The 24,700-nt window shown below is 47.7% G+C and overlaps 1 protein-coding gene across 2 annotated transcripts in view; it reads right to left on the bottom strand.

Moving 5' to 3' along the window:
• Positions 1–5,183: 5,183 nt before the first annotated feature.
• Positions 5,184–24,700, bottom strand: part of CLCN4 (chloride voltage-gated channel 4) — a 60,234-nt gene continuing 40,717 nt past the window's right edge. For both annotated transcript variants that reach the window (XM_007517456.3, XM_060183094.1), the window contains 5 exons: positions 23,546–24,091; positions 21,806–21,992; positions 17,986–18,384; positions 10,299–10,515; positions 5,184–5,423 (listed from right to left, as the gene is read on the bottom strand). In XM_007517456.3, the coding sequence (XP_007517518.1) occupies positions 5,333–5,423; positions 10,299–10,515; positions 17,986–18,384; positions 21,806–21,992; positions 23,546–24,091 (1,440 nt within the window). In that variant the 3' untranslated portion in view covers positions 5,184–5,332. The remainder of the gene's footprint in view (positions 5,424–10,298; positions 10,516–17,985; positions 18,385–21,805; positions 21,993–23,545; positions 24,092–24,700) is intronic.

Here is a 24,700-nt window from a genome sequence, read left to right on the forward strand (position 1 = left end):
CGAAATCCCTTTGATAATGCACACAGTTCAGAGGCAGTGGAGCTCAATTTCACTGAAGTCCTACTGGGGTCGAGGTTGGTTTGAATCCCTGAAAACTCATTTTTGAAATTCTGCTTGAATGTTGGCTGTTGGCTATTGGGACATCTTGAGACTCTGGAAGTTTCCGGGCATGTTTTTATTTGATTTTATTAAAATTTTTTATTATCTTTACTAATTTATTGGATAGACAGCTAGAAATCTCCAGAGGGAAGGGGGTGACAGAGAGGGAGAAAGAGACACCTGCAGCCCTGCTTCACCACTCACCAAGCTTACCCCTGCAGGTGGGGCCAGGGGCTCAAACTGGGGCTCTTGTGCATTGTAACATGCACACTCAATCAGGTGCACCACCACCCTGTCCCCCAGGCATGGTTTCTGATACACTTGATAGGCCAATGGCTTGATTTACGTCACCAACTCTAATGATCCTCCTGAACTCCGGACTTGAATGTCCAAAAAGTGTTTCCAATGTAACACTTCCAAAATGGAATGCCTCCCTAGTCTAAACCATCCTAAATGAACTGTAACTAACTCTGTCCACTTGGCTTTGAAAATATATCCAGAATTCCAGAATTTCTCTGCAGCAAGCTTCAATCATCACTCTCTTATTTGCAATAGCCTCCATACCAGAGACCTGCCTTCTAGTCTTGCAATATTGCAAAACTTCTTGAAGTTGGCCTGATTGGCTGACCCTCTGTGTCTGCCTTCTCCAAGGAAAAGCATAACTCAGGAGGCCTGGTCTGGATCTGTATTTGGCTGTTGCCCACCAGCTAAGGACAGAGACTTTAAAGTTGATGGAACTGACACCACCATTTTGCATGAGCATCTTGTGAATGGGTCTTTAGCTTGGTCAGACACCTCAGCAGTTATACGAACATCAGGTTCCCGAAGGTCCCGCAGTGTACACACAGGTGGTGACGCACTTTCCACTTGCAGCATGCTTCTCTCGAGTGCTGTGCACTTGTTTAATTGTTAAAAAACAGAGTTTAAACATTTAATTTTTAATAGGGTGTCAACGTTTACACAGCGTTACAATAAAAAAAAAAACCAACACACTATTATGTGGTCATTCCAACACCAAATGTGAATTGAGCTCATAAAAGTCGCATGCAGCCCCATTCCCAGCTCACCTCGACCAAAAATAAGTTACTGCCACACTAGTGAAAATGGGGCCCGTTTATGGGCTCCCCAGGTCATATATACAGGCTCCCCCCCATAAAGCACTGCTGAGGCTAGAAGTTGAATCTGATGAAACCCAGACCACATGAAATTAAAATGAAGGCATAATCTCACAACTGTGATAATTCAATGGAACTCCTTGGGTTTCTTGAATTTTCCAGCTCAGCATCTGAGCATGAAGACCAAGCAGAATGTGCAAACGTGTTGATCCTTTTAAATAACTAGGTGTCTCACCTAAGTGAGATAAACTGCCCCCCCCCTGCTAATGTTCATAGGTTTCTGTGACTTGCTAGGATGATAAACATATCTATTTATATACCTTCAACTTTGGCAGGTCTGGGCAAAGTAGTGCAGAGAGACATCTGCAATTGTCTACTCCGAGGAACAGTCAGTGCTCAATATTGATTTTCTTCCAGCATGCTTCCCTTACCCTAATAGGTTTCCCCTGAAACCTTCATGGGCTGGAGTGCATGGAAAAGCACAGACAAGAAATTCACGTGTCACCTGTGGGTTACTCTTTATTTGGTTCCATCTTTCTACAACACATTTCCTCTGTAAGAGAGGAAAAGCAGGAAATAGTGTGTCATTAAGGAACTCCTTTTTTTATGTACTCATGTTTATTTACAGAAAACTGATTCAGAAAACCATTCAAAAAGTTCTACAAACGTCTAAACCCTTTGGTTCTGAAGAGAGAGAGAAATCTATTATTATTTTTTTAAGTTGCTTTTCTGTCTGAACAACTCACTTTAAAATTTTTTTTAAATTATTTTTATTTCCTTTTGTTGTCCTTGTTTTATTGTTGTACTTATTACTGTTGTTATTGATGTCGTCGTTGTCGGATAGGACAGAGAGAAATGGAGAGAGGAGGGGAAGACAGAGGGGGGAGAGAAAGACAGACACCTGCAGACCAGCTTCACCGCTTATGAAGTGACTTCCCTGCAGGTGGGGAGCCTGGGGCTCGAACCGGGATCCTTCTGCCGGTCCTTGCGCTTTGCACCACGTGCGCTTAACCCGCTGCACTACCACCCAACTCCTGAGAAATCTATTATTGTAAGAAAAGTTTCTTTCATGCCTGTGTCCTAGTTCTACTCATTTTGCACATCAGATCACCAGCTCAAGTCGATGGAGTTCTACCTTTGGATACAGCAAATGCCTTCACAATCCCAAACGATGTCCTTTGGTAAGAGTGGCAAAGAGCCACGTATGTGCTCTGTCACCGTCTGAGACTCAGACCCATGACCCACATGGGTGAATTAGAAATGAGAGATAGGAGAAGCAATAGGCTCTGGTAGCCCTCACTGCAAACTTCCTTGTCCTTGACTTAGGCCTGCCTGTCCCACCCTGACCTGTGGAGGCCTGCCTGGTCCCTAACACAAATAAGAAGTTCAATTTATAAAAGAAAACAATATGAGGTTAGTTAATACTCCCAAGTGTTGCCAGTAAACTCAGACATTAAGGAGGGCACAGCTGGCCTCAGTGACCTTGGCCCCGTCAGAGCCATGCCCTCAGCCACTCTGGGCATGGACTTGGGGAGCAATTGCTGGGGTGGTCCCTGGCCTTCAGCTCCCCATTCACTGCTCGTGCTCTCTTCTGCAGCTCCCTGTTCCAGCTCAAAGGGCACACTGGCTTCTGTAAATCCCAGCCATGACTACTGCTCTTTTGGTAGGCCACGGAGGAATTAGAGGACACCGCACAAAGCCATTTTTAAGACTGCAGGATTTAGTGTCCAGAAACACCCAGTCTCATGTGCACACGTCCCATAGAAGCCGCCCTATTTGTATCTGTGACTCTGCATTTAAGTGCTGTGGAAGAGACATCCCACCCTAGGGCCTGAGATTCAACTTCCTATCGCAGATATTTCCACGCTGACTTGGCTAATAGATATCACTTAGGAGGGGGCTGATTAGCTACAAAGCCATTTTCCATTGTCATAAGTCAGCACGACCCAACTTAAACCAGAGAGCATCTCAATACATTCTCTTACATAGAAACACGTTTGTACTAGGGCTGCAAAATGAGGGATTCTGATGTGAGATCTATATCAAATCTGAGAGAAGGTGGGGGCTACTTGGTTGGAAGGAGAACGGAAGGGTTCAGCAAGGACAGAGTAGGGAAGATAAGGACAGCGGCAGGGCTGTCCTTATCTTCAATGATAAGGACAACAATGAGGACATTCAGCACAACAGAGAACATTCTTCTCGGAGGGTCCATCTCCCTTCCTCTTGAGAGCATCCGAATTTCATCCAGAGTTATGTGCCCAGCTAGATGTTTCCCTATGTAGACTCACGTGCAAACAGGAGCTTTGCCAGCACCTTGCTGGGTGCCTCTGGAACAACCCGGATTTCCTCACACAGACATCCCAGTTTGGTACTCACCTCTTCCTCCTTCTTCCTGTTCAGAAACCACCTGTCACCAGGACACAATAAGCCCAAAGGCAAAGGGTAAACACATATGGTGTGTGTGGAGGGGTGGCAACATAGGGGGTCGATCCTTCAAGAGCTCAGCAGATCACCAGCTGAAGAGAGTCCTAGGTGAGCAACACCAGGTCTCTTAGAGTCTTCACTGTCCACTGGGGTTTCTCTTATTTGTAGTCAAATGCACAAAGATGTATATTCCATGAGAAGAGAGACAAGGAGCACGGGAACCCAAGGCTCCAAGGTCTCAGGTTCAGTCCCCAACACCACCATAAGCCAGAGCTGAGCAGGGCTCTGTATGGTCTCTCCTCTCTCTCTCTTTCTCTCTCTCCCATTCTCTCTACATTTCTCTCACTAACATAAATAAATAAAATAGTTAAAACAAAAGAGAGAGAGGGAAGTATGAAAGAGCTAGAAAGTCCCTCTTACTCAGAACCTATTCACACAGTTCCATTCCTTCCCCAGAAAAGATGCAGGTCCTGCCTAGAAGAAGTGGATTGTAAGTGCAAACACAGAGTTGCCCGGTGCTCAGACTGACCATCTAAAATTTACCTCTGTCCTTCTGTGCTTCTTGATTGCTAGCTTATAAGTACATGTTTAGACATTAAAGTGGGGCATTCATTTAACATACTACAGAGAAGAGAACGGAACAGATTTAGAAGCAGTTGAGGATTTCTTGTGCAACCCATTTGGAGGAGCTCCCACTGAGAAGTCGTACGGCTCACCCTCTCTGCCGCCAGATTTAATAAGATGGGCGAGGAGAATGAAGTAGGAGCACCAGGTAGCCTGTTTTGACTCTTGTAAATGCTATCTGGAAATTAAAGCAACACTCAGGGCAAGCTGGCAGCAGACAGGCTGTGGCCCACGGACAGTGCAAGACTGATAAATCTTGAGAACACACAGGTGACAGCAACCAATACGTGAAGCGAGTGCAGTGGGGATGCAAACCAGTGACGGGGGTGTAGACCCTCAGAATAGGGGTGAACAAATCCCTTTGTGTGGTAAGAAATACTGGACAGCAAGCACAAAGCACTCCAAGAGTTTAGCATGTGGTCCCATGAGGGTGGTAGTCCAGAGAGAAATGTCTTCACAGGTGATCCTGAGGCTGGTTCCAAAACTGACAAGCAAGGTAACAGACTGAGAAGGGAAGCAGGAAATGACACGGTCCAGAGTGATGCCGTGGCTTGCCTGCAGCTTTCACAAGGGTGTGCATTGGACTTCTTTTTCTTTTCTAACAAAGGGAGAGCGAATGTCCACAGTCTGGTTCAGTCACATAGCAGCAAAACTTCAGGAGCCAATAAATAAAGAATACCTCTTTCCCCTTTGAACTCCGTGCTCCACGAACATCAGCCTCGAGCAGAAGGGGCAAATGTTTCCTGACTCAGCGCTTGTGTCCTATGCCCTGGCGCACACTACTTCACCTACATCCACCAATGAGGCCCTGGGGAAGCTATGAAACTCAGTGAGAAGCACAGCTTGAAACTCATCTGGGGTTAAAGCTACAAAATGCCTACTCATTGGTGTGCAAGTTTTGTTTTGAATTTTTAAAAAAGGTTTCATCGTTCTTCCCTTCATTTCAAACAAAGCTTTTGTTTCTGCTGCTTCTAGTGCACGACTGTTCATTAGGGTGAGAACATGTTATTTATTTCTTTTAAAATGACACGGAGGTTGTGTTTTTCCTCAAAAGAATGGCCACATTGTTTCTAATTAAACATGATGGATTCGGGGTCTTGGTTTGCCATCTGGGCCATATGTCTCAGAACATCCTTTTTCGTAATGATGCCTAGAAGTCTCCTGGAGAAGAAACAGAACAGAGGGAAAGGGTCAGTCAGTCCTGTGATAGTGACTTGGACCTGTCCCGAAATCACACTGCCGCTACCACCTCATCCACGTGGTAGAGCTTATCATCAACAAAGCCAGAGAAACTGACACTGGAGCATCATCTATGTTGGAATGTTGCCTAAAACTACTTAAACTACAGAATCATGAAGCATTCCAACAAATCCAGGGCGGGAGACTTCTGGTCTGCATTTTCAGGGAAAAAATGGGTGTCATAAATAGCAAACAAAAAGACAGGGAACTGTTCTAGACAAAAGGCTAATGAGACGAAACAAGCTAGTGGAATATGGAAACCTGTCTGCAATTCTGCACTGAAGTAGCTGGTGAATGGTACCCACTGAGATATTGTTAATTAAGAGTAATTACAGTAATTAGCAGTTATGCAGAAGAACATCTTTACTCTTAGAAGATGTACGCTTCGGCTTCACAATTGCCAACTTATAATCAGCTAGGACATTCCTCAGGAGGTAGGTATGTGAGCAAACAAGCTGTGGAGCATCCAGATGATGAAATGTTACTCACTGCTAGGACGATATGAGCCATCAGTCATGAAGAGATAGAGGCAAGTTACATACATACTGCTAGATGCAAGAAGCCAACCTGAAGAGACTAAATGCCATGTGCTTCCAACTCTAGGACATTCTGGAAAAGGTAAAACTATGACGCCCATGAAAGAGGTTGGGGGAGGAGGGATGGCTAGGGGGAGCAGAACACAGAGGATCTTTATCTCAGTCAAACCGCTCGCTCTGCAGGGCAATACAATGATGGATACACGCCATTCGTCATTTGCCAAAACCTACAGAACTTATCCCACCAAGAGGGAAGCCTCACATCAGCTGTACCTTAGTTAATAACAATATCGTTATCAGTTTTTAGACAGAAACACATACGACACACTCAAGTTAGATGTTAGCAATGAGGGAACAGAGAGGGTCCATGGGGCTCTGCACTTTCTGCTCCATTTTTCTAGAGCTCTACAACTGCTTTACATAAATAATCTGTTAATTTAAGGAAACAAAGTCCTTGAGGTGGTCCAGTGAATAAAGCTTTGGACTTTCAAGTGTGAGGTGCTGAGTTCAATCCTTGGCAGCACATATACCAGAGTGATGTCTGGTTCTTTCTTGCTCTCCTCCTATCTTTTTCAAGAATAAATAAATAAATAAATAAATAAATTTTTTTTAAAAAAGGTCCTTGGGCAGAGGGTGACTAAAGAAGACCAAGCCAGAAAGGGTTGCTTTTCATTCCAGCTGTTGGGAGCTACTTGGCTTGAACCATGTTTCAGGATCACATCAAATCCATTTCTAAGCTTTATCAAAATGCACTGAAATTCAAGATGTCCCCATAAAACAAGTGGCTGTTACTCTAAACCGGCTATGTCGGGTCTGACTTCTGATGGAGCCTGAGCTTCTCTTAAGAGCCAAAGCGGGAGTTGGGCTGTAGTGCAGCGGGTTAAGCGCAGGTGGCGCAAAGCACAAGGACCGGCATAAGGATCCCGGTTCGAACCCCAGCTCCCCACCTGCAGGGGAGTCACTTCACAGGCGGTGAAGCAGGTCTGCAGGTGTCTATCTTTCTCTCCCCCTCTCTGTCTTCCCTTCCTCTCTCCATTTCTCTCTGTCCTATCCAACAACGACAACAACAATAATAACTACAACAATAAAACAACAAGGGCAACAAAAGGGAATACATAAATAAAATAAATATTTTTTAAAAATTTTTAAAAAAAGAGCCAAAGCACTCTCTTACGAACAAGTAAATAAGTAAAACTTTTAAAATAAAATAAAAATAATTAAGTGATTGCTAGCTATGGGGACAAGCAGCTTAAACCGATAACCTGTTACAGAGAGAGACAGAGGGAGAAAGTGTGTTATCAGAGCAAGTGTGTACCATCCGATCACAAAGGTAGGCTTCAAGGTGCATCGTGAAGGCGCTCAGCCGCTGCCAACCTTCAGCTAGCACGAAGGCCCTCAACTGAACCCACCCTTGTCTCTGACGTTGATTTCCTACTTGAAATCCTGGCTCAGGACTGACCCACTCTAGAATGCCTGGGTAACAGCACTTGAACTAGTTATGTGCATGCTCCTCACGAGATGACTAGCTCATCTGTTTTTTCCAATTGTTAACACTTTGTGAACCTTCTCCATTTGTCAAATAGACTATCAGCAAAGTGCCAATGAAACCAAGATTGCTTTGGAACAAAATGACTTGGTAGTGTTTGCAAAGTACACACACACACACACACACACACACACACACACACACAGTAAAGCCTAGGTTTTGTTTATCTTCACCCCAGAGACAGAGTCAAAAGATCAGGCACTTTGCCTAAAGCAGTCCTGACAACCTCCTGTTAAAGTTCTGTCACTCTCATGTCTATAAGTCAAGTCTGCTACCAGGGCACTGGGGAAATCAGAATTCAGGGGCAGGGCTGCCTTGGGTTTGAGCATTAATTGTGCCCTGGCCCAGCGACAATAATTAGCACAGAAGAAGCGTGCTGGACACCCACCCGGAAGGAGCCACTGTCAAAGCCAACAGGCTTCGTTAGTGGTGTGAAATGTCCCGTTTGATTTCAATCAAAGGTTCAGTGGTTGTTCAGCTGACTCTGGTACATAATGAGTGGCCGACCTATGACCATGAACTTTATTCTGATTACAGCAGCTGGGCTCTTCCAAGAATACCACCTGGTCCCAGGCCTTGTAGCCCTCCAAGCTGGGGGAAAGTAATACTGTCTCACCAGCTCGCTTGTCCCTTCTGGATCTGAGGCTCTGCATTGTGGGGGAAAAGACTTCTCTGGTCCTGGCCTCAGCTCACCCCGCGCCCAGCCCTGAGAAACCTTGCAGATGCCCTGGGTCAATAGGACAAGCAGGAATGGCGCAGGGATGGCACATGGCATGGGGAGACTTCAAAAACACTAGCTGGCTCTCATCGTGCCTTCCTGGCTGGAAGCCCAGGAGATGAAAGACCCCGCCAACGAGCATCCCTTGCCAGCACTAACATAGCTGCATCTGTGTTTGTTTAAAATATGGAGAGTGAGTGAGTGAGCAGGAGAGAGAGACAGAGTATGTGTGTATGCAACTGTTTTCTCACGAACATTCAGAGCCAATTTCGGCACCCAGAATTCACAGGAAAACCTCCTGGGGTCCGTGAGGTGTGAGCAGGCGTCAGGGGCCAAATCTCCTGCCAGAGTTAGAAACGCCAGTGAGAAATGACACGGGGTTATTGCTTTAAAGGGGAGAAATGGCTACCCACTTGGGGCGGCATGGGTGATGATGGAACTATGCAAGCTGAGAAATTCAAGCCCATCACCGGCCCACAAAGTGGGGGGCAGGGTTTTCTCCCTGGGAGCTGATGGGAAACAACCATTCTGGAAGGGGGATTTCCCTGGACCAGAGGGACCAATAGCTACAGGGGAGCTGCACTCTGAGCTTAACCTGGGGCGTTACTTCTCCCAGGAGTTCACACAATCACTCCAGCTTGAGAAGCACTGCAGGAAAGCTCTGGAACCTCAACAAATTGTGTCTGTGCCTTACTGGTGGCCCTTTCCATGTTCAAGACACCCCTGGGCTACTGTCTGAATTAAGGAAGACACTAGTCCTGTTTGAGAGAGCTCTCATCCAGAGCGACAGTATACAAATGTCAGTCTCTTCACAAAAAGCCCTGAGTACACCCAGAAGACAGGGAGAGGGTGAATGGGTGAATGGATACTCACTGCCCGACTGGTGGGCCCAGGGGCAGAAAACACAAAATGGTCGCAGCGGTCCTGATGACACCCTGGCTTCCAGTCGATTTTGCCACGTTTGGGACAGAACAATGATGATTTGTCTCAGTGGCGGCCGTCCTGTGTACTGGAAGGTGCAGAGCAGAATCTGCTTGATGCCTCTAGCACCCTTCCCTCCAGTCTTGACACCCCAAATCTCAGGGTGGGGTGGGGTGGGGTGGCTAATTCATCCTGGGTGGGATCGGCTCACTGAAACCAGAGAGAGCTGGCTCTGGAAATGTAACTGCCTTCAAGAGCCAAGCCTGTGATTTCTCTAAAGGCCTGCACCATGTATCAGACTTCCAATGGCTCCACAGCCTCAAAAGGAACCAGCTGGCCAGACACACTAGGTATTGGGCTACCCAAAACTAGACCCCTCTTTCTCCACCTGGGTTTCAGAAGTGGTGGAACTTGGGGGCACATCTCTGAACCCAGAGTGTGGTCCTCAAAGGACTAACTACCCCCTTTTTTTAGGCAATCAGAAACCCCAGGTCTCTGCATACTGGCTTCCTGGACTGAGACAACACAGAGCAAAGTATGGGGCCACTAAGCTTCTGGACTCCTCTATAACACATATTTTGCAAACATGAAGTCACACAGACCAACAGAGCAGGGGGCAATCCTGGCCGTCAATGCACAGTTTCATCCAGGAGGAGGAAACTGCAGGTAAGCATGGACCAATGTGACACAAACACTCTCAAGTGGCAGCTCTGACACCACCTGCAGCCCTGCTCCACTGTTCATGAAGCTTCTACACTACAGGTGGGGGCCGGGGACTTGAACCTGGGTCTTGGGCATGGTAATGTGTGTACTCTACTGGGTGCACCACCACCTGTCTCCAAAACACAGTGATTCTATGGGGCACCTGTGTCATTGTCCTAGCAGGACGAGCTGTCCCTTCTCCTGGGGCTGAGCACTGGTGGAATGGAAGGGCGTCAAACCCTGCACTCAGTCCCCAAGGCTCCCTGTCACTCCCTCCTCTGTGTGTTCAACATCCCAAGTTCTGGAGTGTCACAGACCCCTAGGTTGATGTGCTCAAGCCACCTCCCATCATCAGCTGCCAGTGAGCCACTCACCCACTGCGTGTCACCAGACATTGGCGCAGCCCCAGCTTCCGGAAGATGTCTACCACTGTCTCCATGGGGGTGTGGTCAGTGACCGTGAAAGGGCTAAGGTTTAGCACACGCCGCAGCTTCAGGGGATGTGGGCTGTTGGCAGGTAGTTCAGGTGGTTCCTCGGTGAAATACATGATGGAGTTACTCACGATGCCCTCCTGCCTCTGCCTGGCGTTTCCTAGAACAGAGAAATAGGAACAGTGAGCCGTACAAACACCCCTCGCCAAGCAACTCCCCTGCCCCTGCCCCCAGGATCCCAGGAACAAGGGGTTCAGAGGGCAAACTCTGAATCCTTAATGAGAAGCTTCATCCAAACATCTGTGGAATTGGCATCCCTCTACAGCTAGCCTGGAGGCAAGGGCTCCCTGCTGGAACCCCAACTTTCACTGCCAAAGTCATGAAGTCTGGCCTGGCCAGGAGGGTTCCTTTGGGGGATTCATGAGTTCATCTCAGATTCTGGGGCACCTAAGTGGCCCAGAGCCCACACCCTCATTTCCCCAACATTCTTTCACCTCATCATGGGCTAAAGTTTGACAGGACAAAAAGTCCATTTAGTCAATGACTTTGGAAGGGTACTGTTTCAGACTCTAACTTATAACTGGCCCAATGACATTATGGTCCTGAAAGGAACAAAAAAGTAAAAAAGAAAGGAAGAAAGGAAGAAAGGAAGGAAGGAAGGAAGAGGAAAGGAAAAGAGAGAAAAAAGAAAAGAAAAGAAAAGAAAAGAAAAGAAAAGAAAAGGAAGGAAGAAAGCCCTGACAGGAATGAGACCATCGTCTCAGGTTCATGGCCCACATATGCAGCTCAGTCCCAAAGAGGCACCTTGGGGCCAAACACATAACCCTGGATAAGCCGCATCCATCCAACCCTTGGACCTCCGTTCTTATGGGCCATTTTGTGGATTCCTCCAAGAAAGATAGTAAAAACCTTTATGGTAACAATTAGCCTATTTCTGTTGAAAGGCAAGGCCATGTGAAAGAAACTGCAGAAAAGTAGGGTAACAGGAACTCATTAGGAACACAGCTTTATGCAGCACGAGAAACCCAGGCTATTTTAAGTCACATGTGAAATAAATCCATTGGTCTCAAGATATTTCTCCAAGGCGATTTTCCTTCTGCTGGAATTTTAATCTTCTTCTTCTTCTTCTTCTTTTTTAGTTCATGAGAAAAGGTTGTTAGAGAAAATGTACAGCAAGGTTTGCCTTAAAGTGGATCCTGGTCTCCAGAATACATTTCTTGCCATCTCAAAGACTGCTATTCACCTACATGGTTCTCTGAAAATCAAATACGAGCTGCCTGCTCTTGGATCACTGGCTACTATGGGGTCCTCTAATGGAAAGCTGGCAGCAGTGGGCTCAGGCTGGGCTTGGGAAGGGGATTCTGTTTAAAGGGGAGCAGAGGGCCACTGGGCAAATGACTACGCGTTATGTAGGCCAGGTTTCATCTAGTTACGTCAAGTGGGATGGAAAGCAACCCACCACCAGACAATTCTCACGCAGCACATGTCAAATGTCAGCGCCCCATGACGGACACTACACTAGTCCCCTAAATCTCGATGGTCCCATTAGAGTTGAAGCACTCACACTAGGTGGTAACAACCAACATGTAACAGGAATCCTATCTATCTCATCAGGTTGAACTGACGTCAGGACTGGGGAGGACACACCCCAATCAAGAACTAATCTCATAGGCCCAGGAGGCTGCTCAGTAGGTCGAATGTATGCTGTGCACAACGTCCTGGATTCAAGCCCCAGCACCACATGGAAGCACCCAAGAGAGCGCTCCATGGATGGTGGAACAGTGCTTGATTATCTCTTCTTCCCCCATCATCCCCTTGCTGCTCTCTAAATATGTAGATTAAAAAAATTTAACTATGGCGATCACTCAGCAGTTCATCCCCCAGCACTACATTAAAAGAAGAACTAGTGGGAGCTGGGCGATAGCGCAGGTTAAGCGCAGGTGGCGCATAGCTCAACGACCGGCACAAGGATCCTGGTTCGAGCCCCTGGTCATCCCACCTGCAGGGGAGTCGCTTCACAGGCGGTGAAGCAGGTCTGCAGGTGTCTGTCTTTCTCTCTCCCTCTCCGTCTTCCTCTCCTCTCTCCATTTCTCTGTCCTATCCAACAACAATGACATCAATAACAACAACAATAATAACTACAATAATAAAACAAGGGCAACAAAAGAGAATGAATAAATAAATATTAAAAAGAAGAACTAGTCACATGGATTTCTTATGCCCCTTAAGCCTCTTATACCAATAGAGCCAAGCACAACTTCGGAAACTGTGGGACTCATTGTCAAGAACAAATAGTACACTTACACCCCCTTTGAATCTACTGATGGTGTTGGAAGTCCTGTTCGGTGAACTTGTGCTCAGTAATGCATTCTTGGTGTTTGGACAATGGCTAGTGCCCAGCAGAAACAGAGTAGATATTTACCAGGTGTGTGCATGTACCACCAAGTCAGCAGGCAATGAAAAACCAAGTAGGCCTGCTAAGTGTTGGTGTACTTGAGTCTGCCAGACATGTAGAGCATAGGCGAGTCCATCTAGGGGGTATCAGGCAGAAGAGCCCATGGAACAGAAGCCATCAGCTGGGCCAGAGGGGAAACCTCATCTGGGCTCTCTGCTGCCCCAAGAGGAACAGCTGCTGTTCTTTCCAGAGGGGTCTGTGAGGCCTCTATTACACAAACTTACCTTAAGCTTTGGACTCTGGGGGCTGGAGGAGTGGGTAGAGGCACTATGTCTAGGCTGAAAGCTGGTGAGTAGAAGAACCAGAAGAACCTCTCTGCTGGGGTGAAGCATCTGCTTCTGGCTTGAATAAGAAGTCACCGCTGATATTGTGTCTTTTGGGAAATAAGTAAAGAGATGAAAGACAGCTACCCGATGGTTTCACTCATATGTGGAATCCAGAGATCTAATTCACACAAACTTGCAAAGAAAAACAAAACAAAACAGAAGCAAGCACACTGTTTCTGGGACTTGTGAGAACTCTGGTGGTGTCTTTGGGAAGTGGGAGTGTGGGGACACAGAACTGTGGTGGTGGGTGTGGTGTGAAACTACACACTGTCATCTTACTATCTTGTAACCCACTATTAATCAAAAAGGTTAAAAATACTAAAAAAAATAAAATAAAAGAACTCGTCACCAGTCACCAAAACTCCTGAAAGAAAACTACAACAGATTTGTCTGTGGAGAGCTGAGACAGTCTCCTGTCATCCCCGTACTAGCTTCTAGGATGGCAGCCACACATAGCAGACGCACAAGAGGTAGTTACTAGGGCCCAGGCAGTGGTGTACCAGGTGAAATGCACACATTGCCATGTGCAAAGACCCAGCTTCAAACCCCCACTCCCCACCTGCAGGGGAGAAGCTTCATGAGTGGTGAAGTAAAACTGCAGGTTCCCCCCGTTCTCTCTCTCCCTCTCTCTCTCTCTCTCCTCTATTACTAGCTGTACTATAAAAAAAAAAAAAAAGGAAAGGAAAGGAAAGGAAAGGAAAGGAAAGGAAAGGAAAGGAAAGGAAAGGAAAGGAAAATGGCCACCAAAAGTAGTGGATTCATCCTGCAGGCACAAGTCCCAGTGATAAACCCTAGTGGCAATTAAAAAAAAATAGTTCTTATGCAGAGGATGACCCAACTCCTTACAAAGAAGATTCAGTGTTCTGAGGGTACACAGTCTTAGACCCCAGAGACCCTGTGTCAGAACAGAAGCAACAGCATCATATGTGTAACAGACAAGAAGGGAGCATATTAAATATTCATATTTGCCTGGGTGGAAAATGGATGGGGCCTCTTAAAATTTCCCTTTTACTTTCCGGTTGCCCCAGCATTCCATGAGTATGCACTGTTTCCCCTTGAGAACATGATGATCTTCATTTTCAAATGTTTTAAAGATCAAGTAATTAAGGGCTGATTAAAATGAGTTTTTCTAAATAGGAGATTTGCTGTGTGACCTACCAGGACTAGTATCAGTGGTCGCAGCTCCTGGGAAAATGATGTGCATTTTATGAGAACCTTCTTAGTTTACGCAAGCTGACATTTCGCTGTCTAGCGGCAATATGATCATCATGCCAGACGTGGAAAGGATAATTAAGAAGTGTCAGCAAGGTGAATTTCATGGTCAGGAAATTTTAGACCAGGAGACAAGCACATGTCCAGTGAGCCACTGCAACGGCTTTACAGCTATGGTTCTCAGCTAGAAGCAATTCTCCCCACCCCCAGGGAACAACTGCTAATGTCTGGAGACGTTTACAGATGAAATAACTTGGGGGAGAGGAGACAGGTGCTAGTGGCATCTACTGGATGGAGGCCAGGAATGCTGCTTAACATCTTATAGAGCATGGCACATCCCCCCAGCAGAAATGATCCCAGGGGGCCAGGTGGCGCACCCAGTTGAGCAAATACATTACCATGCACAAGGCCCCTGGTTCGAGTCCCTGCTCCCCACCTGCAGGGAGGAAGCTTCATAAGCAGTGAAGCAAGTCTGCAGGTCTATCTTTGTCTCTATTTCCTCCTCCCCTCTCAATTTCTATCTGTCCTATCTCAGAAAAAGAAAGGAGGGGGGAGAAAAAGGAAAAATGGCCACCAGGAGCAGGCACCGGTGACAACCCTGGTGGCAATAAAAAAAAAATGAAATAAAATAAAATAAACTCGGATTTCTTGGTGGTTCTTCTTCTATTGACAATTTGGGGCCTATGCCTTCACCCCCAAAGTCCAAGTAATGCTTTCAGAGAGGTAATATGCGTTATCCTGGTCATGAACATTTCTGTAAACTAGATGCAGTTAGTGAGAAAGGTTAAAGTGGAAAATTGGCAGCAGCTATCGTGGAGGTTGGGACAAAGAAGATGTGATTACAAAGCAATGGCTACTTTGAAGGGAAAAAAAACAGATGCTCTCAGGAAAGTTCGAAGTTACTAAGAGTTGGAGGAGCTCCCCCACCTGTGAGTTAAACACCTGGCCACTAGCAGAAAGAAGCAGATGACACCACTGTTCTTCGAGGCCAGTGATGGGCCTCCCTCACAGGAAGAGCATTTTTTATACCTAATGTTCAGCCTCTTGTTCAGTCCTGGACATAGAACTCTTTCTGCACGTAAAGATCTTCCATGTGCCGGAAAACTGCTATGAAATCATCCCTCCAGATGGAAAAAAAAAAAAAAAGAAAGAAAGAAAGAAAGAAAAGGCAAGCTCCCTTAACTCTTGCCCATAACTCTAACTTTCCATCCCTTTAATCATCTTTGTGGCTTCCCACTGAGTCTTCTCAGAACCTATCCTGATTTAATTGCGGAAGTCAAGACAAGAGAGCCAGACCCCGCTGAGCAGAGTCTCAGCTTTGCAAATGGCACCAAGACAGAAAGCCCCATCTGCCAGGAACTTGAACAAGGGTCACACCTGTGCCTGTGTGTTAAGATGTCATAGCAAAGGTGGTCACAGTTCCTGGCCAGTTGTTCCTGAACCAAAATAACGACTACGAGTTGGCATCCCAGAGGCAGTAAAACCATGTCCAGGTTACACGAGCAATTGCTGTATCTTTAAACATGATGCAAACGAATAATCTTTCTTTACCTCACTTACCTCCTCTCCTCATTCAAACTCTCTTGGATCTTGAATTCTGATTTCTGAGTGTGAAATTGGCATGGAAACTCACTAAAGGCTAATAGCAGCTTTCTATATTCACCAAAGAGCCTATGCAGATCACGAACTTCTCCACCAGAGCACAGGGGCTCTCCCATCTCTACAAGGCAGGAAAACATCTCTGATTGCTCAGAGTGAAGCAGGCCTCCTCGCCTTTCCACAAACCGTGTAAATAGCAGCTTCTCTACGATTACCAGTCTGATTGAAAGCATACAGGTATCATTTACGCTGCATGCTGCCTCTTCAGACATTCCAAACATAGCTTCTAGGACGGTACTCAGTCGGCAAGCTGAAATTTCTTCTCTAACCGACTGATGACAATTACTGCATCCCACTTGATTACGGTAATGGGTTTCAGCGAAATTAGTAAGCCGTCTCTTAGCAGGTGTGCTGCGGCTACACAATAGGTAATGGATTCCGTGACATTTACTACTCTCATTTTAAAATTTCAACCTTTGCTTAAAAGATTTTAGGGGCTGCATTAAGGCCATTGATATTTTAAAACAAACCCAACCCCACTTATTCACCTCAGCAAAAAAATCATTATTTATAAGGCAATATTTATGCCTAGAGGCACCTACCTGTCTAGAGAAAGGACCTACAATAAAGAGGAGCAGCACTGAACACTTGACACGCAAATTCGCTCTCAAGCTAAAAAGAAAGGCCAACTGTTGATTTGGTGAGGTGAATAGGTTTGAACAACAAGCTCAAATTAGAGGGTACAACTTGACATATTTTCATAAAGCCTTTAATGACGATACTTCCAAGAGATTTGAAAACCTATTTAACACAGGGGAGAGGCTGTGGAGATTCAAAGAAGAGCCTTAGAAACCAGACAACAAAGGGCAGAGGAAAGGGGAGCCTCATCTGGCAAAGGCGTGTTTCGTCAAATGCTCTGCGGCCACCCCGGGCAAGCTCCATCGGCAAAAGCTTCGTTAACACTCGTCTAGGATGCACAGGAGCATGGCACAGGCTCCAGGCAACCTGAGGGGCTGGGGTGGCATCAACTGTCCCTACCCAGCTGCATCAGGAGGTTCACTGGACTCCTCCTCCTCCTCACCCCCTCACCCCTACCCTCTCCCACTGAGGTCTCTGGCCCTTGGCACTTGACATGTCTTCAGAATCTTTCCATCTCTTACTCCACTGCCAATGAAGCCCCCACCCCCCGCCACACACACACACATACACACACATACACATGAAGGCCAATGGAACCCCAGATTGGCTTCTCCCAGCTGGCTGTTTTTGGGCACACAGCACATGGGCATCAGCAACTGGCTGAACTCAGAGAAGAGAAGGAAAAGCATCACACACACAGCTGATTGCCAGCCAGGTGGGTTTCTGAGGCATGGGTCGGGGCATGGCATCCTAGAGTGAAGCAAAAGCTGGTGTGGGCCCAGGGAAGCCTGGAATCTGGGTGTGAGACCAGCTCAGCCAAGCAGGTGGATCTAGGCCCCCTCTGCTCTTTCTCAGCCTCTTCACACGCCTGCCCCACAAGATAGCAGGGTCGGCTTGCTTGATGGCAGGGGACTGAACACGGCGGTCATTTCCCAGCAAGAATACCTCCCCTTGGATACCATCCCTCATGGAGCACTTTGCGGGGCAGCAGCACCAGCATTAACAGGGAGCTTGAGAGAAATGCAGTCTTGGGCCTCACTTCAGGTCTATGGAACGGAAATTTTCATTTCTTATGCGGTGGAGGGGCATGGACTAAGGGGTTCGGTCAGGCATAAGACTACCAAGTAACCACCCACTTATCATTCTCTGTCCTTAGAGAGAGAGATGGAGAAAGAGAGAGAGGAAAGACATCACAGCACCTATCTCACATCCATGAAATTGAAGCCTGCATTTTGTCACCAGCTCCCAGATGCTCTGAGGACACATGATAGTGTGAGACGCCCTGACTTGCAGCCCTCTGCCCTCTGAAATTCTGTCTAACTTCCAATCATTTGGGGAGGCTGGGAGCCATGGGTCCCTTAGCTCTGCCTGCACCCCTGAGCAGTGTGTCTTTACTCACTTATGGCAAGGATCAGTTCCCTCCGCTGGGCAAACCCAATGAGCCGCTCGGAGTCCCTGGAGACCACGACAGGGAAGCCATTGTAGTCGGTTTCCTTGATGAGTGTCTCCACGTCCTCCACCGTCATGCTGTCCTGCGTGAGCACAGACAGCGGTGGCTCACCACGCCGCGGCCGCATGACGTCAGTAGCCAGTGTGCGGTGGGTGAACTCGTCCTTCACGTCCAGGAATGGGTACCCATTCAGGTGGATGTGGGCCTCATAGATGCCCTCCTTCCCAAAGGCATCAGCCACCCACTTGCTGGTGACAGCTGCTGCCATCAGGGGCACGATGTACTCCAGTCCCCCTGTTAATTCAAACATGATGACCACCAGGGACACAGTCATCCGAGTGACGCCACCTGCAGCACAGAGAGGAAGAGAAAGAGAGAGGGGAGGTGCTGAATGCAGCAAGGTGTGGGTGGGCAGGAGACAGGCTGACCAATAGTCAAATCCTCCAACAGCTATTCTAGAGGATTCTCCCAAGGGTCACTCAACTCAGACCTCGGACCCCAGGCCGGGGCTATTGTGTGCAGTGCTGTAGATGGGAACCAGAGGTCACATGTCACTAGGGGTCCCTGGGGCATCTATTTACCCAGACCCACACGTGCAATTTTCAGCAGGAATCCACTGTGAGCTATGCAGGTTTCTCACTCAGCAAGTGTGGCTTGTCTCAGAACCCAGAAAACTAGAGAGTCCTGGAGACTACAGGCAGGAGAGGCACCACCCTTGGTGTCAGAGGGAGATGCCAATGTCAGACCTGCTGCCAGGGTTGCTGCATGTTTGGGGCTGGATCACTCTTTCTTCATTTTTCTTCTTCAAGGTTTTGTGTTTTTTTTTTAACTTTTTAAATATTCATTTATTTTCCCTTTTGTTGCCCTTGTTGTTTTTTATTGTTGTTGTAGTTATTATTGTTGTTGTTGATGATGGCGTTGTTAGATAGGACAGAGAGAAATAGAGAGAAGGGAAGACAGAGGGGGGAGAGAAAAAAAGATACCTGCAGACCTGCTTCACCACTTGTGAAGCGACTCCCCTGCAGATGGGGAGCCGGGGGCTCGAACCAGGATCCTTATGTCTGTCCTTGTGTTTTGCGCCACATGCGCTACCGCCCGACTGTTTCAAGATTGTTTTATGTGAGAGAGAAGCAACAGCTCCACTCTGCTCCCGCACAGGCAAGCAGTGCTTGGGCACACGCACAGGGCCTCACTCATACAATTCTGTGTTCTCACCACTGAGCCACCTCCTCAGTTGCTGGGCCGTTCTTCATCAGGGGGCTGTCTGCACACTCTCCGAAGCTCAGCACCAGCCCTGATATCCAGCCATAAATGTCAACAGAACCCTCCCAAGTGTCATAACCAAGGGCATCTTGTATTTTCAAATGTTTCCAAGAGGAAGAATTGTCCTCAGCTGGGAGCCATGACTCTAGATAGTATGACTGCAAGATGGCAGAGACCCCATCAACCTGGACCCCTGAATAACGAGTGGAGAAGCCCTCTGTTACCTCACATTATACACAAACACAGTCGGTTCTCATGACCCAAGGTCATTATGATCTATAAAGCCACCACACTGAAGCAGCCAATACTGAACCACTGCCCCCAGGGAAATATCAATGTGAGCTTCTGCCTGCCTCTCATGACCACACTTTTCTCCATCAACCAATACAAAACCTCCTTTGATGTCCGTTTCTGCTCAAAGGCAGTTTACCTACTGCCAATTTGGTAACACTGAACTCTTAGCCACCAGCCCACTGAGTCAGTCAGGAACATAGCTGGTCTAGCACATGTATCTTCTCTGTAGAGTACAGTGTTCCATGCTTGGAGACACCACAGAACCCTGCACTTGGACAATTCCAAACAGCAGTATCACTAAGAACCATTGCACTAACTATTCGCAAGCTAAATGCCCGTTGACTGGTGACTAGATAAAGACGCCGTGGGGTAGATAACAAAGGGACTACTACTCAGTCATTAAAAAGATAGTAGAGGGCAGGGGTAATCCCCCACAACACCAGAAACCAGAGCTGAGCAGTGTTATGGTAGAGAGAGAGAGATACCTGGTTAAGTGCACACAATACCATGCATAAGGAACAAGGTTCAAACCCCCAGTCCTCACCTTCAGGGGAAAAAGTTTCACAAGTGGTGGTGAAGCAGGGCTGCAGGTGTCTGTCTGTCTGTCTGTCTCTCTCTCTCTCCCTCACTCTCAGTTTCTCTCTATTCTATGAAATAAATAAATAAAGTTTTAAAAAAGAGAAAAAGAACAGAAAAAAGTGCCACCAGAAACAGTGGAGTCATGCAGCTGTCAACCCCCAACATCACACTAGTGGAAAAAAAGATAGGAAAGTGGAGGGTGCTCAGGGAAATAAGTCAGGAAGTAGACTGCAACTACCAAGTGGTTTCACTCCTGTGTGGACTATACATAACCAAAACAGACCAGCTTTCAGCAAACAGTACTAACCAAACTGACCCTTAGATTGTGTGAAAACCATGGAGCCCATTGGGGAGGGGACAGGGAGTTAGGAAGAGGAATCCGCTCGGTGTGATGGCACTGGAAACTCGGTGGTGACTGTGCTTAGTGCTACACACATACAGACATATAGGTGTGCAAATACCCTTATGACTTAATAGTGTAGCAAACCACTATTAAACCAGTTAAAACTGATGGGTTTTTTTTTATTATGAAGTATAATTCATTGAATAACTATGACCTTACATAAAGTAGTATCTTATGAGAAATAGTTACTGATATGATGGTTTGTGTTTAAAACTGATTTAGGGGCCTGGGCAGTGGTGCACCTGGTTAAGTACACAGTACCAAGTGCAAGGACCCAGGTTCAAGCCCCAGATCCCCACCCATAGGGAGGACATTTCACAAATGGTGAAACAGGTCTGCAGGTGTGTTTCTCTCTCCCGCTCTATCTCCCCTTCCTCTCTCAATTTCTTTCTGTCCTATCAAGTAAAATAGAAAAGAAAAGGGTGGGGAGAATGGCTGTCGAGAGTGATGGATTCATCATGCAGACACAGAGTGCCAATCATAACCCTGGCGACAATTAAAAAAAAAACTGATCAAAAAAGGAAATGTGGGGGCAGAGGCTAGATAACATAATGATTATGCAGAGAGACTTTCATGTCTGAGGCTCCTAAGTCCCAGGTTCAATTCCCACACCACCAAATGCCAGGCTGATCAGTGCTCTGGTAAAAAAAGAAAAAGGATAGAAAGAAGGAAGGAAGGAAGGAAGGAAGGAAGGAAGGAAGGAAGGAAGGAAGGAAGGAGGGAAAGGAGGGAGGAGAGGAGAGGAGAGGAGAGGAGAGGAGAGGAGAGGAGAGGAGAGGAGAAGAGAAGGGAAGAGAAAAGAAGACAAGACAAGAGAAGAAAGGAAAAGGAATGTGGCACTATGCACAGCACCTATGGACACCTGTGGACAGGATGTGCGGCCCATGAAATCCACGCCTACTATGCCACCCCAGTCAGGAACCTGCGTGCCACAGAACTGGAACTTTCCAGCACTCCGTGCACGCCTGAGAGAGATCCAGGAAGCATTCCAAGTGTCAGTGTGTGTGTATGGGGGGAGGGGTTAGCAAGCAGGCAAATTTGCAAACATGGACTCCACAGATCATGCAGAATGACCAGAGATCATGACCAGGAGGTTAACCACCAAAATGTTGGGGTTCATGTGTTACAACATTGTCACTTCACCTATCCTGAGGGTGACCTGTTGGCTCTTGTGACCTGGGTGTCTGGGGCTCTCCATGTCCCCTTGCCTCCCCCTGCCTTGGGTCCTACCTAGGCAGGCCGCAGCTCCCACCATAGCATACAGTCCTGGGGTGACGCAGTCCGCTCCTGGCCGACACCAGTTCCTGAAGATGATCCAGTCGTGGTGATGGTAAGCCAGCTGCTCCACGCCGATCCCCACCATCCGGCCTGCCATGGCCCCCACGGCCATGCTGGGGATGAAGAGTCCTGAGGGGATCTTTGGGGAGCACAGAAGGGGAGAGAAGTATGAGAGAAGGACTCCCCACTCCCGTTCCACCACTCTCCAGACAACATGGCCCCCTCCACCAGGTGAACCGGGCTAAAAAGGGTCACGTGACTTCATGCGCCTACCCAGTCATGTCCACCATGATCTGGAGGGAATCTGACTGTACCCTTCCATTTTCTTTCTGAAGAAGCTGGCTGCCTTGGCCAGTGGGGGATTAAAGCTCACTAAGCCCTGCTACAAATAGCATTCCAAGGAGGCTGTGTCACTGGAGACACTAGCTAGCTCTGGGTGGCCTCTCTCCCCAGCCTTGTCATTCAGACTGGCATTTAAATTCACTGTCAGGCCACACTGTGACAGTGGGAAAGAAGGGCCCTCAAGGCTTCACAGCTAAAATAAAGAACCTGGAAGCACCGGAGCGGCTGGCTTGGCTCTTCCCAGGGCTCTCAGGCTTATTCAGCCCCCTTTAATCTACAGCAACCAAGCAACGGTCAGTGAAGGGAGCAGGCCCCTCTCTTCCTAACAAAGGACATTTGCCACAAAGTATTCTGAGTCAGATTGGAGGAAGCGAAGAAATAGGTCACGTAAACTAAAGGATCTTGGCACCAGCATGATCTGTATTTGGCCGTGGGGCAACACATTTATTTCATCTGGTGACCACACACACAGGCGTCACAGGATGCCCGAGACTCCACATCCGTGGAGATGACACAGGAGCCACTGCCACGTGCACCCCAGACTGCTGTCTGTCTGGGGCTGGAAGCAGATCATTCGCCAAACTCAAGTGAGCTTTGGACACCCAAGTGTTATATCTAGTGTGGATCATTCCTGAGGGAAAGTCTTCCTTTCTGAGTGGCCCTTTGCCTTCAGTCATTGCACCTCCTTCAAGCTCAGAGCAGACTTGGCCTGGCAGGAGAGCACACTGCTAGCATCTTTCATAGACAACAATAAGGCCCTTTGCTGGGAGCTGATGAATCACACAGCCAACTGCTAAGTAAAGGTCGCCCAGTCCCGTCTTGACAATGAAAAGCCAGGTCTGTGTTTGAGTGTTCCATTCTCGGGTACATATTTTCTTAGTTTCTTTTTTGCTTGTGTTGGCACCAAGCTCAAAACTCACAAGAAATCTCATGCACGTGAAGCATGTGCTCTACCCCTGAGCAGCATCCCTGGCCGTATCAGACTTGTCAAAGAAACAAATCATAACAGCACACACTGAGCAGGAGTCACAGCCCACCGGGGCTCCGAGCTTCAGTCAGCACCTCCCCAGGCACAGGTTCCACGGTGGAAGTGTTCTGCCCAAGCCCACCAAGTGACACCACCTCCCTAGGGATGGTCTGCTCTAAGCCTCGGCTTCCTAACTTGCATGATGGGACGAAAATCTATGTATATACCATACTTATCAAGAGGGTGTCAAGGGCTGAGCAATAGCTCACCCGCTAGGGTGTACACGTCTTCCTGTGCACAGAGGCTCTAGGCTCGAGCCCCAACACCACATGGGAGCACCACAGACACCCACCACCCCAAGATACTCCTACCCTTCCCCTCACCTTCATGCCAAAAGTGAAGATGGTGACGACAATTTTGAAGATGAGTGCCAGGGCCAGTTGCCACATGGCAGTGTAGACCCCAAGACCTGCTGGCCGGTCAGGGATGTCATCCACAGGCCTAGTCATGTTGGGGTCGTTGATATAGTCACAAAGCTGGGAGGACTCGAGCGCTCCACAATCGTTGAAGAGCTCAGAGATGAGCTCGCTTGTGCTGCGGCGAGTGTAGGGGTTGGGGTAGGCAATGATGGCGGTGATGGCTGTTACCACAATGACCTCCAGCACTGGGTACTTCCCCAACCGGGTGGTCTTGCGCCTCCGGCACCAGGCAATATTGCAGCGGATGAAGAGGGTTCCCCACAAGCCCCCAAAGACCCCCAGCAGGATGAAGGGGAAGAGTTCGGCCATGTACCAGGGTGTGTGATATTCCACATAGAAGAGCACAAGGCGGCTGTTCCCGAAGGGATTGATGGAGCGCAGAGTGAACGCCGCCACCAGGGCTGCGAAGAAGGACCGCCATAGCGTCTTCAAGGGAAAGTAGTAACTGACCTGGAGCAACAAGCCGAAAGTTAGCAGACAGCGCTGCCTGCGGGCCCAGCCCCACTGGTTGGCACACCCCATCAGAGCTTGGCATGAAAAGTTACACTCAAGAAAAAAGATAGACTGAAGACGTCTTTCATCCTTCAGCCTAATAACACCGGAACCCAGTCACAAAGATATCTCAGGGCTAAACTATGTCTGAAAGTGGATGGGTACTTGTGGAAGTGGGTTTGAACTACATTTTTTTAGGAGAAACAAAATATTCCATCATAACTCTGTTTATGGCAGGCACAGAGGTCCTTCTAAAAGCAAATAAAGTTCCAGCGTTGAGACTACGGACAACAGAACGGGCCCAGGGTTGGAAAACCCTGCCCAAAGAGTGTGTGAATGTGTGAGTATGTATACGTGTTTGGCACACAAGTTAAGAATGCTTACTTACAGGACCCAGGCAGTGGCACATCCAGTTGAGCGCGCACACAAACTATGTGCAAGGACCCAGGTTCAAGTTCCCCCACCCCTGGTTCCCACCTGCAGGGCCAAAGCTTTGCTAGCAGTGAAGCAGTAGTATACAGGTGTCTCTCTTTCTCTCTCCCTTGCTATTTCCTCTTTCCCTCTCAA

The sequence above is a fragment of the Erinaceus europaeus genome, chromosome X (assembly GCF_950295315.1).
Source record: "Erinaceus europaeus chromosome X, mEriEur2.1, whole genome shotgun sequence".
NCBI classification, from domain to species: Eukaryota; Metazoa; Chordata; class Mammalia; order Eulipotyphla; family Erinaceidae; genus Erinaceus; species Erinaceus europaeus.